The sequence below is a fragment of the Phaethon aethereus genome (genome assembly GCF_964289735.1).
Source record: "Phaethon aethereus genome assembly, chromosome: 1".
NCBI classification, from domain to species: Eukaryota; Metazoa; Chordata; class Aves; order Phaethontiformes; family Phaethontidae; genus Phaethon; species Phaethon aethereus.
Genome location: NC_138575.1, coordinates 38766661 through 38788950, shown reverse-complemented (window position 1 = coordinate 38788950; position 22290 = coordinate 38766661). Strand labels below are relative to the sequence as shown.

The following is a 22290-nucleotide window of genomic DNA, read 5'->3' as shown; positions in this document are numbered from 1 at the left end:
AAGCAGAAAGCTGTTTGCACAGGTCTGAAAAACAGCCATGTTTATTCACCTCCTGCTTTTTATCCTTGTCAAAACCAAGAATGATTTAACATCAGAGGCAAAAGGCCTTTGTACAGCCCCCCCTCATCGGGTCAGCTTGGAGTTGCAAGTCTCATCCTTTCACAAACATTCAGTGCTGTGGCTACTTAGATTTTGTAAGAATTCTTGGATCATTTCACCTAGATTTTGGTCAGTTGACTATTGCATTTACATTTTTTTATTACACCTTTCCCCCCTGCCGCCTGGAAGACATGCTTACCTGCAAATAAGCTTTACAATTGTCAAGTTTAAGTCCACTAGGACTAAAAGGACATGAAAAAAACTACCTCTTATGACACAGTAATGTGTAACATCTCTTCTAACTTAAGAAAAAAGGGACTTAGCTTTTTTTAAAAAAAAAAGGAAATAAAAGGAAAGAAAAAGAAAACTGGTCATTGATTCGCTACTGTTAAGTGAAGAAAAGCACTGAACTTACAGAAGAACAAAAGCTTGTGCAACCTCTCACAGAAACCCTAGTGGCAGGTGACCCTCTTTTTGCTCCCACGGCATCTAAAACGCAAGAGGGAGGGAAGAGCGCAGGAGGCCTTGGCTTGAAGGAGATATCAGCTAACCGCGCAGGAGAAGCTTTTGGGAGAGGGGGCCATGCACGAAGGCTGCTACAGCAAATGGAGGGACACACAGGGGCGTGCAGGTGCGCGCAGGCAGGAGGGAGGGGGCATAACCCTTAAGCAGGGCTCCCTTGCAGGCACAGAGGAGGAAAGCGAGGCGACAGGCGCAACTGCCCGCCCAGGCGGCGCGGCGGAGGCGAGCGGGCAGGCGGGGGCGGGCTGTACCTTTCAGCCGCAGGTACTTGGCCGGGCTCGGCCGCTGCTGCAGCTCCCGCAGGACGCGGGAGCGGGCGCTGCCCGAGGGGGCGGCCGCCTCGGCGGCGCTGTAGAGCTCCGTGAGTAGCCCGCTCACCAGCGACGAGGTGCGGTTGGACCGGTCGCCACCGGCACCTTCCTCGTCCTCATCCTCTTCTTCCTCCTCGGCCAGGCTGTCGGCACTGCTGCCCGCCCTGCCGCCCAGGCCGGCCGCCCCCGCCTCCATCTTCCACAGCCACCGGCAGCGCGGGCTCGCCGCCGACAGCGCCGAGTTCCGGGCTCGGCCCGTTCCACAGCGAGACGCGGCGGGGAGGGGGCGGGAGAGCCCGGGCAGGCAGGACACCCCCCCCGCAGGCAGAAGTGCCGCGCCCGGCTCAACTCCCTCCCCACGCACCGGTGCGGCGTGGTAGAGGCCGGCGGCGGGCGGGGGGACGCGCTGCACCTGCCGAGAGGCGGGGCGGGCGCCTCACGGCGGTAAGTTGCGGGGTCGGCCCGCGGCGCCGGGCAACTGCCGCAGAGGTCACCCCCGTTCTGCCGGCTGGCCCGCTCCTGCCCGCTCGCCGGTGCGCGGGGCAGCCCCGAGCGGCGGCGGTCTGCTGCTCTGCTAAGGTTCTGCGCCTCCTCAGAGGAAGGCCGAGACAAGGGCGTGAGGAAACATAGGGCGTAACTTCAGTGATGTAACCGGGAGGCTGTAATTATGCTGCTGTAGGCCGTCGTACAACGACATCAAAACCAGAGCCGATGATAGGGTTTGTACGGCCACCAGAGCGGGGCGCGACCGGGGCTGGGCAGCCTCCTGCCCCAGACCCGCCTCAGCCGCTGCCGTCGGTACGCGAAGTGTCGAGCGCGCCCCGTGCCCCCGCCGAGCTCCGCGGCTGCCCCTGTCGCCCGGTTTTCCTCGATATCGGCAAAATACTTTCCTTCGGGCAGGGGCACGCGAAGGCGGTGGCACTGCAAGCCGGCCAGACGCGCGCTGCCGGGCTGATGGGGCCCGCTTGGCAGCCTCGGGTGGTTAACGTCGGTAGTTTGGTAGCAGAACGCAGTATTTTACGACTATAAAGAATCCTCTGAGAACAAAACGCTGCGGTGTTCGCCGTCACGGACACCGCCGGCTGCGGGCTGCCGGTGCTGGCAGCAGCAGTCCGCTACCAGGGAGCCCGGCGGCGGGGGACGGCGACAGCCCCGCCCGCGAGACTGCCCCCCGCTCCCGCCCCCATGGCAACGGCTTCCCGCGGGCGCAAGCAGGAGGCGGAGCCACGACGGAGGGGGCGGGGCCGAGGCCGGCCGGCTGCCCCGAAGAGGGCGGGGAGGCGAGGGGGAGGGGCCGCTCCCCGCCGCGGCGGCTGCCCGGGCCACGTGACACCGCCCCCCCCTCCCCCCCGCCGCTCTCTCGGGTCATATGTCGGGGGCGGGGCGGGCCGCGCGCTGCTGCTCGGGGCTCCGCTTTCGGCCGCGCTGCGCCTTGTCGCTGTCGCGGAGTCGAGCAGCACCGGCTGCCTCCGTCCTGCTGTCCCGCGGCCCGCCCACGTGTCTTCGCCGCCGCGCCATGTCCTCTGCCGCCGTGGTCCGGGGGCTGGCGCTGGCCGCGCTGCTGGTGCTGAGCCCGGCGGGAGCAGCCCGGCAGGCACGGAGGCCCAACGTGGTGCTCATCCTCACCGACGACCAGGACGTCTGCCTGGGCGGCATGGTAACCCCGCGGCTCTCTCGGCCTCCCATACACCCCGCCGCCCGCCCGGCCGGGGGCGCCGCCGTGGGCCCGTCCGCAAGTGGAGCGGGAGGCGTGGGGTTGTTCATGGTGGGGACCGGCGGGAGCGTTGTGAGAGGCCTCGCCCTCGCCGAGGGAGTGCTCGCCGCCCGCTGAGCTTGCGTAGCCCGGCTGGGGGCGGCGGGGAAGGGTGGGGAGGGCCCGGTGTGAGGCGGAGGTCGTTCCGGCCGCTGAGGAGGCCTGGGCCGCCCCGGGGCCGGTCTCTCTCCGCGGCCTCGGGCCGAGTTCTGCCGGCGGGGCTGCGGGGCCCCGGGGCAACTGGAGAGAGCGCGGTGGTGGGTGTCGCCGGGAAGCTCCCGCGGGTGGAGGCTGGGGCTTCTGGGGCACAGCCCCTGCAGCTGCAGGTGGTCCCCGAAAGCTCCCGGTGCTTGTGCTCCCTTGGGGTGCCCGGCGGAACCGCCACGGTCCCACCAACGAAAAGGCGCTCTGGGCGGCTTGCCCGGGCAGTGCCTAAAAACCGTGGTGTGGTGGCCTTCCTTCAGCTCGCCCTAACAACTGCTTCAATTCCCCCACTTTACCTTAAAACGACCTTACGTTTTTAGCTGATTTTGGTTTGGTACCTTTCTTCCAGACACCCCTAAAGAAGACTAATGCCCTCATTGCGCAGATGGGAATAACCTTCCTAAATGCAGTGAGTGTTTACATTAACTCTGTACTTCTGAGGTATATGCGTTTTTGTAGCTTATATCTTAGATAATTTAAAATCTAAAAACTGGTAATAGTTGTACAAAGTCTGTACATATGTGTGTAGTTTTCTTAAATTCAATCTCTAACTACTCTTAGGTCACAAAATGAATACAGCTCTAGGTCATGTTCAGAATCTGAGAGGGAAAGTTTCACTTCCTAAAAGTGCTTGTGCTGACTGCCTTAAGCTGTAAAATAAAATTGAGCAATCTGAATATTTTTATTACAAACTGAGAAGCAGTAGAAGCTACTCAAAACTTTCAACCCATGTCACTCATTTCATATTCTAATATTTTGCCATGGCTAAAATAATGGAGTGAATCAACTGGTAAAGTGTTTTAATGGATACTTGCTGCTGTGTAAGAACAACATCTGATCTGTGATGGGGGGGCAAATGAGGCTGAAGAGCATATGATGCAGAAACCCAAAACCAGTTTCATGTGCAGCTTTCCACTAGTGAAAATACTTGGGATGTAATTCTTTGTGTCTAAAAAGGAGTATGCTTTAATGTTGGTCAACTTTTTAATCAACCTATTAGCTGATATCTCAAAACTGCAAATTATGAGGAAAAATTGTTTTACAATATCAGTCTTGTATCTCTTCATCCTGTCTTTCCAGTATGTTCCCAGTGCACTTTGCTGTCCCAGCCGAGCTAGCATTTTAACAGGAAAATATCCACATAATCATCACGTTGTCAATAACACTCTGGAAGGAAACTGTAGCAGCAAGTTATGGCAGAAGATCCAAGAACCATACACCTTCCCAGCGTTGCTCAAAACTATGTGTGGTTATCAAACGTTCTTTGCTGGAAAGTATTTGAATGAGGTATTTTGTGCTTTTTTTTTTTTACTGTGATGCAGTTCATTTGCATTTGTCCACCTTCCTAAAACTTTCAGTGATTTTTGTATTTGTAGATGATAGTGGGTCCCCAGAAAGTTTAAAATGCTGTTACTTGAATGAACAGTTCTCTTTAAGATGGGGTAAATATGATACAAAGTTCAAATCTTTAACTTAACTTGGTTAAAATCAGGTTCTGTAGGTGCCTGTATGTTTTTAAAAGTTAATTTTGAACAGATGATGGATCCAAAGGCTTTTTTTAGTATGTTCACGTCTTAATTGTTATAGATGATGATGGGGGGAAATGGATAAATCATTGGTGTGTGGTATTGAAGAACACCATCAAGCCAATGCCAGACCAGGCACAATGTTAGAATAATGTTAAAGAAAAAAATCGGTTTATCTCAATATTCCTGGCTGATATATCCCCCTGAATCGGAGGACTATTTTCTTTTTAGCAGTTAATATGGTATTTTAAATATTAAATGTCCCCTGAGGCAAACCCATTGGGAGAACAGATACTATTGGGACTCTTTACAGAGGTTACCCGACGCTTTATTACTGAATCACTTGAATGTGTGTGCTTTTGGTTTGGTTTTTTTTTTCCTGTTTTTAACTAAGCTGTGGTTTGTCATAGTTAATGGTAAGCTGTAAAATTCAGATCTAGGATCAGGTGTTCCTCTTATGTGATGGAATTGTATTTGGAGACAGATGGGTTACAGGGTTCTTGATGGCATTGTTTTCCTTGCATCTCTTGGTGGAAAATGTTGGTTGTATAATAGAATAACGGAACATGAATTTTCATAGCCAGGCACAAATTTGTTTCTGCTGATGTTACTGAGGCAGCTAGAGGAAGGGAAACTTATCTGGCTTCCTCTGAGCATCCCTTGACTCGGCATAGTGTCCTGCCCCTGCCGCTAGGCGAGCCATGTAGATGGGAGAGGGCAGCCCTGAGAAAACCCGTTGTGTTGCTCTGAGGCACCCTCTGTTTTGAGTCTGGCACTGATTCAGCAGCTTTCTTTTTTTTGCTGGCTTAAAGGCCATTTGTTGTAGGTTATTTGGCACTGAGGTGACAAGAGACTAGCATTGCTTAAAGTTCGCATGCCTTGTGGGGGAGGATGATGGAAGCTGTAGGTCTATGCAAAATTTTCTTTAGTATCTTGTGAACTGTTATCACAAAGCCTAAGACTGTCTTCTTGTGTGTGTGTTTTGATCACCTCTCACTACCTGATGTTGTACTGCATGTTGTCCAGCACTTCTGCATATTTTCATGTGTGGAGTAGAACAGGGAATAAAATTTAAAATTTATTGGTGAATGCCAAGCTTTGAGTTACTGTCTTTCTAGTTATTTAACTCTGGTTTCTTCAACAAGCTATGCATGTGTTTTTATATGCATATGTATTTGTTTTTTTCCATTCTGAAATCGAATTTGGCTTAATGCAGTTTCTGACTAGTGTTGAATAAAGCCTGTGAATATGAAACATAATTTTTATCTTTTATTCATCATAATTGAAATTGTGAGTCATGGTCTGTCTTTTTTTTCAGTATGGAGCAGAGGCTGCAGGGGGAGTAGGTCATGTCCCTCCTGGATGGAGTTTTTGGTATGCATTGGTATGTGACCATTTTATTTTTTAATACTTAATTTTGGTTGCTTTGTAATCCAGTTTGTGTTCTAACTTCCCTTTGGTCATGAAAGAGCAGACAAAGAGCATCTAACAACTTACTGCAAATTTTCTTCCCTTTTTTCCTTTGTTGCATATCAGATCCTTGGCTTTCACAAAGGCAACTCCTACTAAGGTACCTCAGGAAAACCTCTGACTTGTAAAGCCAAAGCAGTGTGAGAGAGCACTAAAATACCTGTTGGAGATTAGTTCTGAGAATTCTTGCAGTGTCCTTGTGACAAATACTTGTTGGCAGCTCATTTTGCTTGTTTCAGGAAATGAATGTACATGTTACTTTGTATAAATATGCACCTGACCTTTCTTTTTCACAGGAGAAAAATTCAAAGTACTACAACTATACTCTTTCAGTAAATGGCAAAGCACGAAGGCATGGTGAGAACTACAGTGTAGATTATCTGACAGATGTACTGGTAAGAAATTTTGCAACACCTGTGTTACAGAAGCTGCTTATGACCAGATAATGCCTCATGCTGGGGACTTGGAAAGGGGTGGGGATGATAACTTGTTAGGCTGTATTAGTTCGTAAATATGTGATTGTGCTGTTGTGATGGTGGGTGGGCATTAATCAGCAGAGCAAGACTCTGGGTGTATTTAGAAGTGACAAGTTTGTGTGTATGAGCTGTGGAGAAAAAAGGGATTCCAGCTGCCCATTTGCTATCCAGTAACCCCACTGAGAGGTTAATACTGACTGCTGCAGTGCATGTGGAGCATGATGGATGTAGGCAATGTCTTAAATTACTTCATAGAAGGATGTATTTCATTACAACAAACAACTTCTCTAACAGATTAACTGGGCCAAGATTTCAGCGTGAAGTTAAGCGTGTAAAAATAACTTCACACTGTGTTTTGTTTGTTAGATATTATGATGTGTCAGTATCTTGTAACCTCTAACTAGTCAAACTGATAACTTGGAAATATCAAAGGCTAATTGACCCTTCATGGTGTGTGAGGGCAATGTATGGACTGTGCCAAAATGTGTAGCTGACCAGAGGAGTCTTTAGCCTCTTACCCTCTTAAGGTAAAGAGAGGTAACAAAGATATCAAATATTTAAAGGAAAGTTGGAAGAGTTATTTCAGCTCTCTTGAGGCCCTGTTTAGCAAGTAGTATTAGCTTGGAGTGGGGGGGAAGTGTTCCCCCTGCCTGCCAAGCCAGAGTCTTAATTTGACATGCTGTTTAAAGTGTATGAGTTGGTAGTGCTGGGAGCTTACATGCAGCACTTCAGGAAAATTCTTCTCCGAGTAGTCTCCTCGTGCAGTCAATTTGTAGTCTTCCACTAAGACCCTAAGGAGTTTCATTCCAGTGGGTTCTTGAACAGACACAGCTGCTTACCAGGAACAGAACCGATCAATGTTTCTTAGCGTACTGAACAGCTGTATGATTAAATTTAGACTTAGGCTGTCTACAGCTGGATTGGAATTGATAAAACAGAAGTGAGACTATCGTATCACTGGCATTGTACTGATCTTTTTTGATCCTTCAGCAGCTCGTAAGCATTTTGACCAACAGGTCATTGCTGCATAAACCTCTTCCTTGTGGTGTGTTACCTGTTGATACAGAATTGTATTATGATTTTCAGTGTGTTTCATTCTACCTTCTGCCTGTAGGTACCAAATGTATATCCAGCAATTTCAGAGCTAGTGTTTGAGTTTAATTCACTTGATGGGCAGTGCACAGGAGTAAAGTGCTTATGCAAAGTTTGTGTTACTTGATGTGATGCACAAGCTGACTAAGGACATATGGATACTGAAGTTTGGTATTAAGAACACCTGAATCTGTCTACTGCAGTCCTGACATGTTGCAGTTTAAGCTCCTAACAAAATAGTTTACCTACATCATACTGGTTTCTGAACCAGGTTTTCGAACTTCACACAGTTCTTATCCTCCCTTAACTCTGTCATATAACTGAAGTCCAATCCCACTTGCTGAGATGTAGAAGATAGGAGGAAAGAAGGGTAGGGAATTTCTACTGTATTGTTTCTTCTAGAAAAAAAAAAAGGATATGCAAAATAGGGTATACTAATCAGACAGAAAAGGAAAATGCTGCAAGATTTGAACAGTGAAGAACTCCTCTGTGAGTAGTACCTTTGAAGCTTTCATTTCAAAGGCTGACCAAGGGAAGGCCAAAAACAGAACTCTCAATCTTTTCTAACTTCCTACTTGAAATTGTATAGGCTGAAACGAAAACGAAAGTGCAGTGAAGTGGCATGAGTGAGTGGAGTTTGGCACTCTCCTTCACTAGAGCTCCTGGCTTCACCAACAGAAATGTGGCAACCCTTAGAAACTAGGAGCTTGCTACAGAATGAGCCTGCACTATAAATGGTGGGGCTGAAAAACTTTGTCAGAACTATTGCCATTTCTGAAGACAATTGAAACTGCTACACTGGGATCTATCAGGCAGGAGATGGCACTGAGATCCTCAAAAAACCTCAGGCTGTGTTAAAGAAAGCTCCAGTTCTACTCGAAAGCAGAGTTTAGGAGGATTTTGTTACTTGGAATAAGCACAAATTTTTTTATGTGCTTTCCAGGTCTAAATAATGCAAAGTTCTGAAGTAGAAAGCAGTTCAGAGATGAGGGACAAATGATTTGTTTGACATGAACACTTGTTTGTTTTTTTTATCATGAGCTGCTTTTCTGGACACTTGTAGATGAGCAAGCAATAAGTTACTGAAATAGTTTAAATGTTCCCACTACTACCAAGCTAGAAAAAGTTATGAATGTCTAGTTTGGATTTTTCGAATACTTGCTGTTTTCCTCTGGGGGTATGACTTTTCTTCTCCAACAAAACTGTTCACAGGCCAACATGTCATTGGACTTTTTGGAGTATAAATCTAATTTTGAACCCTTCTTTATGATGATCTCGACCCCAGCACCGCACTCCCCTTGGACAGCTGCTCCACAGTATACAAAGAGTTTTCAGAATGTCAGTGCACCAAGGAACAGCAATTTTAATATTCATGGCAAGGTAAGCTAACTAGCAAGAATCTGCATAGATTTACTAGCTTAGGAGAGCAGTAGGCAATGACCCTGACTTGCATATGAAGTTTAAACAGTGAGAAGAATAGGCTAATACTGTGACTACTGGTTATTTAGTTGTGTTAACCAGCCTTTCAGGGTAAGATATGTTTATTGTGACTTTGAGACTTTTGCATACCAATGTTTTGTGAATAAAAAAAAAAAGTAGTGGCAAAAATGATAGGGCAGTACAATGGAATTATGATTGTTAAATGGAAAAAAGTTAATTCTTTGTCCAATTTCCAGACTTTTCTGAAGTTCTTAAAATGTTCTTTCATTGCTCTTGGTATGTTCAGGAGGACACGTAGGTAGTGTGCTACACAAAGGCTCAGGTGAGGAATGGTGAGAGCCCTGTCTTCCTATACAAATCTGCTCACATGAGTGGGTAGCCCATTACTTGAGCTTCTGACAAAGCTGCCCCTAGCTGTCGAGCGTATCAGGCTAACCAGAGGGCTTCATGAAATCATGAACGATAGGGCCCAGGGTCACAAAGGACTTTGAGAACTTGCCTTTCATTTGTTGAAATGACCTGTAACCAGAATTGCTGAGCCTAATGGTGCAAACTCGCAGACGTCCTTGTGACAGGGCAGTACCTTCCACTGCCAGTAAACTTGGCCAAATACGGTCTAGCTCAGACTAATCCGCTGCTACTTACTCTGCCAATAAGTGAAAGTCGCAAACAGTTAATCTGGTGAGACATTTAACTTACGGAGGCCTTGTGGTTTTGATTCAATTAGTTTAAAATGTAGAACTTGCTACTGTTCAGCATTCAACTGACTCACTTCAAGATTTGCTCCTAATCTTAAGAGATACTATTGCCTAAATGCCTATCTGGAGCCCAGTGATACCTCTTCTAAGGTCACTGTGACTTGTGTAGTACAGGGTGAAACTTGGTTTTTAGCTGAGCATTGTAGCTTGCAAAATGACCATGTGCTTATCAGCATGGTATAAACACATGAATGAAAGGGGAGAAAAGGGCTGCAAGCAGTAACGAATACTTCAGCCCAACCTGTTAAGCATTGAACTGGGGAGTGAGAATCGGACCTTTTTTCTTCTTGCTCCAGAAAAGGGTCCCTAACTTTGTCTTAGACTTCATTACTGGAATAACTGAATGCTTTTAAAATAGTGAGCCAGAAAACTTGACCAGCAAAGTCATCAGCTAGACAAAAAATACAGCATGGGAGTTCACTTATGTGGAGCAAAAGCAGAAGCTCTGCATATGCCTATATAATATAAAACAAAATAAAACAGACTTGCTTAATGTTTTGTATTTAATGTCTGTGGATGCAGAAATTTTACTAGGTTTCACAGTAGGAACAGACTAGCATTACCATTCTTCCTAGACACAAAATAGCTACAATCATTAACAGTGTGCATTTCTGTAATCGGCAGCATTGTGGTCTTGAAGCCTAACTCTTCTCTGAGCTTCACTGTTTTCTAGGACAAGCACAATTCCTGCAATAGCAATAAACACATACATAGGCTCAGGCGCTCAAGTCATTGATGTTGTAATGCTTGGTAGACAGTCTTGCATTGTACAGTCTTGATTCCTAAATTAACGTTGCCTAGCTTCCTTATACAGCATGTGGGCAAGGGGTGCTAAAAGGATTCTGCCATCTATGCAGAATCTCTGCATGAAAAACAGGAGTTAAGTTGTTGTCAGACTCTGGCCGGTGGTGTGCACTTTGATTTCTACTTGGGATCCTCAGCTATGAACTATAGCAAGTGATAGGTAGCTGTCCGGTATCCCAGGGAGGACTATTGATAGCCCAGATGAGTGGTTTAGCTAAGCCCTTCTGAGAGAGAAGCTGATTAAGATATGTGTTGGGTACTTCTTGCATGCAGTGTTTTTTTCCTGCAAAATTGGAGCACAGCTGAGTTCAGATTCTGCTGGCAAGATATGGTATGTGGTCTCAAGGACTCCTAAACTTTCTTTGGGAATGGGACATAAGGTGGCAGCAGGATTGGTGGACAGCTTTGTATGTAACTGGTGAAGGAGACTTGACAGCGACTGAAGCAGATTTGAGGACTCTGAGTATGAAGTTTACTGAAATCCACAAAGATGTTTAGGTGTTTTGAGAAGTTCATGAAAATTTAGAGAAAGGTAGGAAGAACAAAATACTCCAGAGAAGAGGAAGATTCTCCTGCAATAGGTGACTGACTTGTCTGAGTTACCCAGCAGGGCTGTGCCTTATGGAAGGCCCTCTCCTGAGCCCACCTCCTGTGAAAGGTGGCTAGTGCACAGGTGACATGGCCAGCTCCTTTGTTCTCTGTAGAACTTCTGCTGAGCCAGTGATGGGGTTTGTGATGTCTTCCAACCAACATATAAGTCCTAGGTGTTTGGTCTTGATTATCCTGTGAGTTTTCTTGCTGAGATAGATTTAGTGTCTCGGCCATAAAAGAGAGATCTGAATACAACTGAATTAAAATAAACTGGACACGGTACTCAGTCTCCATGCCAGAAATCTTCCCTTCAGTCTACAAGAACAGAAAACAGGAGAACTGAATAATTGCAGGAGATATGAGTCACTTCATTGTGAGTCCCTTAAGCCTGAGCCTGTTCAGAGTCATTTGCTTGTGACAGGAGGGAAATTGCATAAATGAGAGGTTCTATGGAGAGAAGTGACCAACTAAATACAGGCTGAAGCTGAGGGTGGTGAGAGGGTCATCTCTGACCTATTAAATGAAAAAGTGTAAAGCTGCATTGACATGACTTTATTCTGCTCCCCACTAATACTAGCCTTCAGGTTCTTCACAACAGACCTTCCTATGTCTTTGTACAGCAGCTGACCCAGTTCAGACTGGCGCTTCAGGATGTGGGAGAATCACTTGTCACAGGAGTTGGGTCATCCCCATTAATAAGGGGATGGGTGAGAGGAGAAAGAGAGAGGCTGTTCTGGAAAGTTGGGGATGTGGCTAGAAGAATCATTAACACTTCAGCAAAATAAACGCTCTTGTTCAAGAGTAAAAAAAAAAAAATCCAGATAGAAGGGTAATGCTCCCCACAGTAGTCTCCAGCCCTGAATTCATAAGGCTACCAAGAATCTGATAGTGGCACCGTTACAGCTCTTTGTCCTCACAAGTCCATAAATTGGGTAGTCCTAGTTGCTTTTGATGCAGGAGTTTTTCCCCACTTCTACCTATGTCAGGACCCTCACAAATCTAGGTCCCAAAAGAACCTCACTTTGACAACCAAGTGCAATCTTACAGTGCTGCTCAATCCTTCATATTTTTTTCCATCAGACCTGCCTCAGGCTATCTGACTTTCATCTCTGGGAGAGCCTTGCCTGGCTCCTTTCACAAATTTCTTCCCTGAACTACTCTGAAAATATTCACAGCTATTTTCTTCTCACTAAGGGCTGAGCATAATGAAGTTGTGATATATTCAACTCTTGCAACTTAGATTTTACATGAACCAAAAGGGGAAACTGGAGTCAGGTCTGTTTGATAGCATTGCCTGGATATTTCACAGGAATCACATGGGTGTTCCACCCTAAACAACATTTCTGTTGTAATTGGCCTAAGAAAGGTATAAAAGCTGGTACTTCTCTCCTACGCTAATCTTTTTGTTCTTTTTCTTTAGAACAAGCATTGGTTAATTCGACAAGCAAAGACTCCAATGACTAACTCCTCAATACAGTTTCTTGATGATGCTTATAGAAAGCGGTAAGTATTTTTTTTTTTTTTGGTGCTTAAGATTTCTACTCAGAATTTTTATTGTTTTTAAAAAAAGATATTTTTTTTAAAAGCGTTGTAGTAAGTCTGACAGTAGATGTCAAATTACCTGTAATAGTTCTCTGGCATCTGTCTCAGCAGACCTGACTTCTGGTTCACTTTTTGCAAAGGAACTTGCCATTGACTTCAGAAATATTTTTATTATCATTAAAAAAAAAGGTCATGCTCGGTGTCTCTACTGCTTCTCTTTCAGTGCACAACAGGTTGTCATACCTTCTACTTCACTTGAATTCCAGATTCTTATGTGATGTACATCAAATATGATCCATTTATCTGCCAGCTAACCTGATTTATTAACCTTGGCTCTCGGTCTGTGGTCTTTTATGTGGGAATACCTGACTGGCTGAGGCACGTGCTTGATTCTTTTTTTATAAAAGGGGATGTGGGGAGTAATGTGAAGGTACAGCTTGTTCCCCCTTTCTAATAGAAAGGAAAGGTATTTGTTTACACTGTAGGTATAATTTCTTTTAAAGCTCTGAAACAAACATTAGTTTAAGTGTTAAACTCTGTTTTGAGCAGCTATTAGGCATTCGCTTGTCACTTTGGAGGTGGAAAGTCAAGTTTTTTTCAGGCTCTTGCTTTATAGAACATGAAGGTAAAATTATGCAACAAAACCTTACATTAAGCCTGGAGACAACAGAATCCAAGAATTGAATTTAGTTAATTCAGCATAATACTAGTTTGTGGAGGCTTGTTACCACCTTATCAGAAGCAGGCACTTGTCTCAATGGCAGACTCCATGGCAAAGGAAGTAATAACTTGTAGCAGTTCAAGGCTCTAGACGCACTGGAATAATGGGCCCTGATATTGCATGAGTAATACAAAATAGCTGATGTAGTTTCAAGCAGAAAGGATCCCATATAGACAATAAAATTCACGGCAGTCTTGTATTTTAATATTAAAAACTAGATATAAAGAACTAATAACAAGTGACCTTGTAGGAGAGAACTCTTTGCCACTGTATTGCTTCAAAGTTGGTCTTTACTGTCTCCAGATAAGAAGTAATCAGCATTTTGACGTCTTTCTCAGACACCACAGAATAAAATCAACAAGAACCGAAGACAAACAGTCTATCTCTATCTTAAACTGCAGCCTCAAATAGTACAGCGTAGTAATCTATGCAATTTGTTTTCAGAATTTGCAAGCAAAATAACCTACTTGCCATGTGTACACTGACTTGAAGCAGAATACGAATGCCCCACTTGCAGTCAAAATTACTCTAAATTTTTCGTGCTCTAATACGAATTACTTTGTTTCTGTATAGGTGGCAAACTCTGCTGTCAGTAGATGACCTGATAGAAAAACTAGTGAAGAAGCTGGAATCGAATGGAGAATTAGACAATACATACATCTTTTACACATCAGACAATGGCTTCCACACTGGTAAAATTTTCCCTGCTTGCTGAATATTTATAGAAGATCGGGAGTTGTGTAACATTTCACCCTCATGACCACTCAGGAAAATGGGAAAAGCAGCTGTGGAAAACTGTAGACATGAGAAGTACTGATTTGAGTTGTAAAACAATCTGGAGTTGCAGTGTGGGGTGTTTGGGGATTTTATTATTTGGTTGGGTTTTGTTTGGTTGTGGTTTTTAGCCTGAATCTCTGCCGCTGTATCCTGGTATACATAAAATGAGGACAGAAATGGAGGAAGGGTCTCTCTGTTCTGTAGGAAGAGTTGCCATGACAGTTCACCAGCAAAAATCTGGCAAAGCCCTGTGTATATCATGTTGTACAACTAAAATTGCAGTATCTAAGCTGTTAAACTTTTTAAGATACAGCTTATACTTTGAAGTTGTTTGTTCCTATCCTCCACTTCGTTAATGTGGTTCAGGTTAAGAATCTCTTCTGACTTCTTAAAAAAATTGGTTGCTGGAAATTATGTAAAACTAGACTTTTAAAATATAAACTAAGAAGCCATTTAACTTTTTCCATTTTTTATTGTATAGGCCAGTTTTCTTTGCCAATAGACAAACGGCAGCTGTATGAGTTTGATATCAAAGTTCCATTGCTAGTTCGAGGACCAGGGATAAGACCAAATCAGACAAACAAGGTGAGAAAGAAGGGAAATCAGAGTACGGGTTTACTTCTAATATTGTTTCACAGTTATCAGCTTTAGGTAATAAATTATTCTCCTGCTTATTTATGTAGCAGTGAAACGAAATATACGGAGTGGTAGAAGGTGCAAAGGACCTCATTCTAAAAAGCTGTGTGCTCTTGCTTGAGTCAGTAAATTTAAGTAATTGCAGGCTACAGAAATAAATGAAGTGTGAAGCTTGCTTTCCAAAGACTCTACCCTGCTTGTGAACGTTACAGGGTCCATTGGCCTATAAAGATGAAATTAAGTAGTGTTTAGGTATACCTAAAATTACAATCACTTACAATAGAGAAGTCTCATTACATCTGTTGTGTTCTGGTCTTCTGAAGTAAGTTTTCCTCACCCTGCAGATGCTTGTTGCAAATATTGATTTGGGTCCCACTATTCTGGATATCGCAGGGTATGACTTGAATAAGACCCAGATGGATGGGATGTCGCTGTTGCCGCTGTTGGTGAGTAGACTGACAGGGACAGTAACCAGTAATTCTTGCAGGGGTTATTCTTCAAAGTGAATACTACTTCACAGTAGACTCGGTTGACTCATAAGCCAGAGTCTTCCCTTGACAGCATTTTCACACAAGATGTTCATAGCTTAGTGAAAAAAGTAGGCATGCTGTTTAAATGCAGATGTATTTTGATAAGCCTTACAACTTTGTGGTCATTTTGTAATAGAAAGTTGCATCATCCTTTGGCTAATCCTGCCATTTGTAATAATTCCTGTTTTGAAGGATGTGTCTTGTTTCCACCTTGTATCCTCCCTCCCCTTTTCCTTAAGATTTCTCAGCATAGACATAGGAGAAAGGCAGACTGCTCTTAAATCTTTGGTTTGCCTCAATTTTCAGTGGAACTGTTGTTTCCTCCTAAACTCTGGAAAAATGCGTGTGTTCTTACAAGTAAACCTGACCTTTCCAAAAAGTGAGCAGAAGCCTGTTTAAATAAAGCTGCTTGAAGCTGATCCTTTTAGTTTTAATTAAATTTAGTCTATAAATTGAAGGTAGCTTACTTGGAAATGTAGGAGACATCCAGATTTAAAACAGTGCTTTGCTTTTAAAACCTTGTATCCAAACCTTAAGCTGTTCTTTAGACAGAAGCAGGTAAAAGTTTAAACTCTGGAGTCAAAACTGTGAAACTCATTGTTTTGCTGTATGTACCTGTAATGGTGCTCTATATTAACTTTAAACTTCTTTCTCCCTCTATCTTTTAAAATGCATCTACAAATAGAGCAGCTTAAAACTTAGTTGCTTCTTAAAGCTGTTTATCTTTTCTTATACCAAATGTATCTCTTTCCATCTCTGATATAAACTAAAGAGAAGCCGCCTTGCTGCAGGGATCTTGTCTGAAATATAGTGGTATCTGGCTGTGTGGCTCCAATTTGGTATCACTGCATGATTCTTTATAAACCAAAGATAGCACTTTAAACCCTCACAAGAAAGTGTACTAATATTTTTGGAGTTGGATCCTCATCTTCCAGTTACACAAGACATTCTAACCTAAGGCTAAATATTATTTTAACACTGACTCAAACTAGGGACCAGGACTCAAACTGCCTTGTAAGCAGTGTTAGTGTTACACCAGGCATGAAGAATTTCTTTTTTCACAGTGCACTGGATACTAAGTCATGTTAACCTCTTGTCCTAGAGGGGAGACAAAAATGTGACATGGAGATCAGACTTCCTGGTGGAGTACCAAGGAGAAGGATACAATGGCAGTGATCCTACCTGTCCTGGCCTAGGACCTGGAGTCACAGTAAGCAAGACAAGAGCTGTTAATATTAGAAAATAGCTCCTGAATTAAACCTATTTGCTGTGTGGACTAACATAGTTCTATACTTAAGAACTTATACTATACTATACTCCCAGTGTCTTGGTAAGTAGGAGCTAGCTCTGTAGGTCCTGTGCAGCATTTAGGAATCAAGGGGATACATCCAGCCACACAGAACTCACGCATCCAAATGACCATACAGAACACAGTCACCCTTTCAGTGGGAATCTGTAGGGCCTCAGGGCTGGAGAACTATGCAGGAAGGTGTGGTCTTGGCAAAGTGTGTGGCAACAACATCATGTTCCTTCTAAACTTCCAGTGACCTCATTGCACAAGTTGTTGCCTTTAACTGTTAAAGTCACTAGCTACTTCCTGAATCAAAGAAGGTTTGCTTTAAGTAAAGCATCCCATCGGTGTTGTCTTTAGTAGTGTGTTGCACTGTTCTTCTCAGTGTATGTACATTAGCTTCACCAACAAAATGCCCTGAGTCATGGTGATGTCATTAACAACACTTTCTCATATTTAGAAGAGCTGAGTTTTTGCTTAAAATCCCCAGTGGCGACTTGCATGTGTTGGACTAAGATCCTGGCGTTCATCAGTTAACTGTGGTTGGCTTGAGCTGGTATAGACTCTATAGAAAGGATTGCTAGTTCATCTTCTTCTTTTGAAGTTACTTCCCTCTGAAGTTCTTGCTCACTGCTCACTTTGCAGCACTGCTTCCCAGACTGTGTCTGTGAAGATTCCTATAACAATACATATGCTTGTGTAAGGACGCTGTCAACTTCCTGGGATCTGCAGTACTGTGAATTTGATGACCGGGAGGTAAGTCTCTGACTAGTAGATGTTATAACTGTTCACAACTGTGCAAGCGACTGTCGGCACTCTTATCTCTCAAGGTTTCCATAAAGTACTCTGAAAAGCAGATTAGTGTTGCTTGCAGGATAAACAGTGAAGTATTTGTCTACTGGTCTGAATGTTTGACTGAAACTCTGGGATTCTGGGAAGAAAAAGAAAAGGGCGGCGGGGGAGGAGGGGGGAAGGAAGGGACACTAGCCTAAACTATGATTAATGCCTTCTGGTATCCCTTAACGGCCTCATGGGGAGCTGTGCTGGGACTGGGTTGAGTTCCCTGTCCTACCCTAATTCCATGTGGCAGAGTCTTCTGTAAGACAGGTATTTTCTGTTACACTGTACCTCTGCTGTTCTTGCGTTCAGCTGCAACTCTTTTCCTTGGGAAGATCTGAAGTCCCAGGCTGATCGTTTCTCTTCTATTGCATGCTTGTTTGCCTGGTAAAACAAGTATTTAAGTTACAACTGTGAGAAAGGTCTTATCTCGTTTGGGTATAAGGGACATAATGCCCCCCCTTTCAGAAACTGTTCCAGTTCCACTAGTGGAGCACCTGCTGTATGCACACAACCTGGTGCATTACAGGGCGGATCTTTGCTTGTGCCTGGTTGCTCCGGAAGCATGTTGGGTTTGAGGCAAACTGGGTCACAGATCTGATAAACCACGTTGTCAGCAGATGTACAATAAATGCATAAATGGCACCACACAAAACAGTAGTCTGCAACAAAAAACTTAAAGCAGGGGAGTAAATCCCACAAGATGTTTTTTGCAGTAAGATAGCAAGAAAGACTGTATAGGAGACCAAGATGCAGACTAGCAGACCCTGCTCTTCATTTTTCCACTTTCTGACAATTTATGATGAAGTTAAATGAGCATTGCAGCCTTCTTCATAAAAGTAGACTCCAAAGTTGATCTGATAATACACTTCACGTCACTCTTTTTTTCCAGTAAGAAGGTATGACTGTGGCATTTCTGGGTCACTCAGCTTACCTGGGTCGGCTAAATTAAGACTAACGGTACTGGGAAGATGCAGCAATGTGGCTTTTAAAACCTTGCGGTGAACCTTACAAGAAAACTTGCAACCAAAGTCTGTCTGGATGCATCTTTAAGTTAGACACAACTAACCCAGCCAGTTTTAATCAACATCATCTGCAGTCATGTGTCCTGCTCTAGCACAGACAAAACCTCAGCTGAATCCTTGAAATATTTTTGGCTAGTATTTGTCCTACAGAATGGTTTAGAGATTTAACATACCAAAAAACAACTCTGCCCTAAAATCCTCCAGACCAACCTTATCAAAGCACACAAAAAACCTTCTCAAAGCACACACGGGCACAAAAAGCTTTTTTGTATTAGGGTTATAGCATACTTGTATTCAGTGTATTCTGTACATGTAGTCAAGACACCTGTCTGAATTTGACAGCTAGAAGTACCTGATGAGCACATAATGGTGATGTGATGGTCATGAAATTGTGTGTTTTGAGATCCATTAATGAAAAGGTGGATGGCTTAACCGTGGCCTCTTGCGGTGGTCTTACAGTCATGAGTTCCATTCATGTGTTAGAAAAAAATCTGCGGCACAGCAGATGAGTACTTTAGGTGGAAGTGAAAACTTCTCCATCAGTACTGTACCATCGCAAAACTTTAGCTTTACCTACACCTTATGCTGCCTTTGACCACTTAGCCACGTGGCTAAATATGGCTTATGTGTGGGGATGCTGCAGCATAGTGGAAAATAACATTTGAGACTATATGCTGTCATAAGGTGTTCTTCCCAAATAGTTTGATTAAATGTTAATTAGCATTTAGGACTTAATGCAATGTAGGAATTTTCTTCTACAGGTGTTTGTGGAAGTGTATAACTTGACTGCAGATCCACACCAGATCAATAACATTGCTAAAACAATTGATCAAGAAATCCTAGAAAAGATGAACTATCGATTAATGATGCTGCAGTCCTGTTCAGGAGCAACTTGCCGTACACCAGGTGTCTTCGATCCCGGGTAAACACTGATTCAATTATTATAATACTTTTAAATATAAGTATATATTTTTCAAATGAAGCTTTTATAGAGCATATTTGTGGTGGTATATGGTATTACTGACATACATGCTGTTTAATACAGAAGCATCAAGAAAGCATCTATCTTTTTTAATGTTTAATCTCTATTTTAATTTAACCTACCAAATGTAACTTGATGGTATTAATACTACTACTTTAATCTTGTCAGCCATTGTTGACTTAGAATAGCTGAAGCTTACAGCTGTGCTGAGTAATCAGAGACAGGGGACCTCAGGTTTGCCTGCAAGCAAGAAAAAGCTCTGCATGTTTCTGTAGGTGGGAATTTCCCAAATACTTGCTCTGATTGTTCCTGGAGATTCTGTTAGCGAAGAGTGTTTCCTGCAGGACCTAAGCTGTACATAATAGTCAGCTGTTGTAAGTAAATAGCACTTCTCACCTCAAAGTGCAGTCAGTCACCATTTGCACCGAACCTTTTTTTTTTTAAGTACTATTTTAAAATGTCCTTGCAGTTGTGCTAGGTAAGTTTGTAATTTGAGGCAGCAAAGCTTTCTGTTGGAGCACATCTCTTGAATGCTTAATGTTGTACATGCTGGTATGCTGTTGGTCTGTTGTAGCTAGTATTTATTTCTTTGGAGACCATCAACTCCTTAGTTGCATGTAGTCATAATTTGTCTGTTTTAATATGTCAAGGGATTGTCCCTACTGCATACTGTTAAGAAAGCAACTATTCTTGTAGCTTTGTACCAGAGCTATTCTAGAAATAAGCTATTTCTAGAAGTGTCGGTCACTGTGGGCTAACTGTAGCTCACACAGACTCTCCTTCTTTCTATAGGTACCGGTTTGACCCACGGCTTATGTTCAGCAACCATGGTGTTCGGGCTCGGAGGTTTTCTGCACGGTCCTTATAAGGCATTTTAGAGCCTCTTGCAATCAGCTCCCACTGACCGGTTTCTCCAGTGACTGCAGCGGGTCTGTCTTTGTAACTCTCCTCGATCACAGCTGGAAGACTTCTAATGGGCCATTCAAACCCTGTGTGGAAGAAAAACCCATGTCTTTAGCTGGTTGCCTTGTGCAATATGTATATTTTACAGCTGAACTGTAACTAAATCGTTAGGCACAGCTAATCTGTCTTGCTCAGATAGTTGATTACCACCTTTGTCTCTCAAGTACCTTTTCATATCACAGGCACAGAGGTGAACCTATGCCTATGAATCTGAACAGTTTATTTTGTTCTAAAAATCAAAAAATGCATATTTGAGTCAGGTTAGGTAGGCAGGTGCTATTGCACAATAATGCTCACCCATATTCAGTGTCACAGAGTTTCTCTAAAGCTATGTTTAATTGTAGGTTTCCTGTATTGAGCTCAAAGCTGTTACTGACAATAGCAAACTAGCCCAAGATAGCGTAGAAAGGTGTTAGTCGAAACTGTAGGATCTGACTTGTGTCAGATTAAGATCCATATGTGTCAGATTAAGTGTCTTGTGCAGGATTAAGATCCATATGCTAAATAGTCTCTTTCAAGGAGACCACTTCAAATGAGACCAATGAATTCTGTAGGTCAGCTCTGGTAGCTTGCGAACAAGAATGTAATTTCAACCTCCTTCTGGTTTGAAATGCTGGAATGGGTTACTATGTACTACTGAAAAAACCTCTTAGGGTTTAGTATAGGCTTCCTAGTGAGTTAAACAAAAGAGTGTTGAGACTAACAAGTATTCAAACAAGTGTGCCTGTGTTTTGAGCTAACTCTTAAGTCTGTTTTAATATACGAACAGAGGTAATACTATAAAAATCCATTAAAAAAACCCCAAGCCCCAGGACACCACAGTAGAGTTGATGTGTCTCTAACCTCCAAATATTTTGAGTTGTCTAACATCTTGTGTTGATTAGATTCTTGAAGGTAAATTACTTTGAGAGCAAACTAGCTAAACAATAAATCATTGCTTACCAGAAGTTAGGCTAAGAGGGATATTTTAGGCAGTTTAAGTGCTTCTTAGAATGTTGCTTTTTGGTTGAGACATAACTACTCAGAACCTGCAGTAAGTGGCCTTCACACCAAAGGACTGACGTCAGCTGTCTAGCTGCAGTATGTTATCATCTGGCTTCCCTTTGGAAGGGTGATGGTATCTTTTCAGCCTTCGGATTAGGCTTCTCTGAAGTGCAGCCATCACTTGCACCCAAACTTGAGTATCTTCCTAAATCTTGAAAAACATCCAAACATGTGTTGGTGTGTAACTTCTGTATAGATTCATTGGCAAAACACCTTCTAGAAGCACTGATTTGTGTCTTTCGCAAGACAAGTTCATGTTGCTTGTGGGCAAATGGACTGTGTTATCAGGCAAGATAATCTTTCCCTTGTCAAACAAACTGTGGCACAACTATTTAGTTTTCAGTTAGTTATTTCAGATCTTTTACCCAAATAGAGAGCATGATGATTTCAACTTCTGTCACACAAAATCTTCTACGAAGTAATCATTAAGTAGGCAACAAGGTATGATTCTTTCAGAACTCTGAACGTGCAAACCCTGGTGCATAAATCCACAGACTGGATACCAGTAATGCTACAGTAAGATAAGTTGAACTTTCTTTATCTTTGCTTTTCATTCTGAAGCACAGTTGTCCTTCATGTAGCTTAGAGTTGCAAATTTCTGTGGTGGTCTACAGGTTAGATTTTACAGAGCTTTTTGTCTCAAACCTAAATCATTGTTTCAAATCTCTAGAGTGACCAAATAGTTGGAGACAAAAAAAATCACGTGAAAGGTAACTTCTCAGCTGGAGCATCTGTATAAATGCAGAGGCTTTTGATTCTCAAACTACTTGCTGTGCTCTCACATACTCAGGACTTTTTTTTTCCTCCACTACAACTGTAGCTTTATCCTGTTCTTTGTTTTTCAAGCCTTAGTATTGCCCACCAGTATCCTTCAGACTCTGTTTTGTCTTTAGAAA

At 43.4% G+C, this 22290-nt stretch overlaps 2 protein-coding genes across 2 annotated transcripts; one reads left to right on the top strand and one right to left on the bottom strand.

Annotated features, from left to right (window-relative positions):
- Positions 1-257: 257 nt before the first annotated feature.
- LOC309414432 (uncharacterized protein) lies at positions 258-1352 on the bottom strand. Its single transcript, XM_082011747.1, has one exon. The coding sequence runs from the start codon at positions 1126-1128 to the stop codon at positions 646-648; it is 483 nt and encodes a 160-aa protein (XP_081867873.1). The 5' UTR covers positions 1129-1352; the 3' UTR covers positions 258-645.
- A 1096-nt stretch (positions 1353-2448) lies between these two features.
- GNS (glucosamine (N-acetyl)-6-sulfatase) lies at positions 2449-20255 on the top strand (the record flags this gene model as incomplete). Its single annotated transcript, XM_081999811.1, has 14 exons — positions 2449-2589; positions 3239-3298; positions 3970-4176; positions 5734-5799; positions 6182-6280; positions 8666-8833; positions 12467-12549; positions 13883-14001; positions 14568-14671; positions 15067-15168; positions 16355-16462; positions 17189-17299; positions 19167-19327; positions 20180-20255. 14 exons carry the CDS (start codon positions 2449-2451, stop codon positions 20253-20255), a joined length of 1605 nt encoding a protein of 534 aa, XP_081855937.1.
- Positions 20256-22290: the final 2035 nt, after the last annotated feature.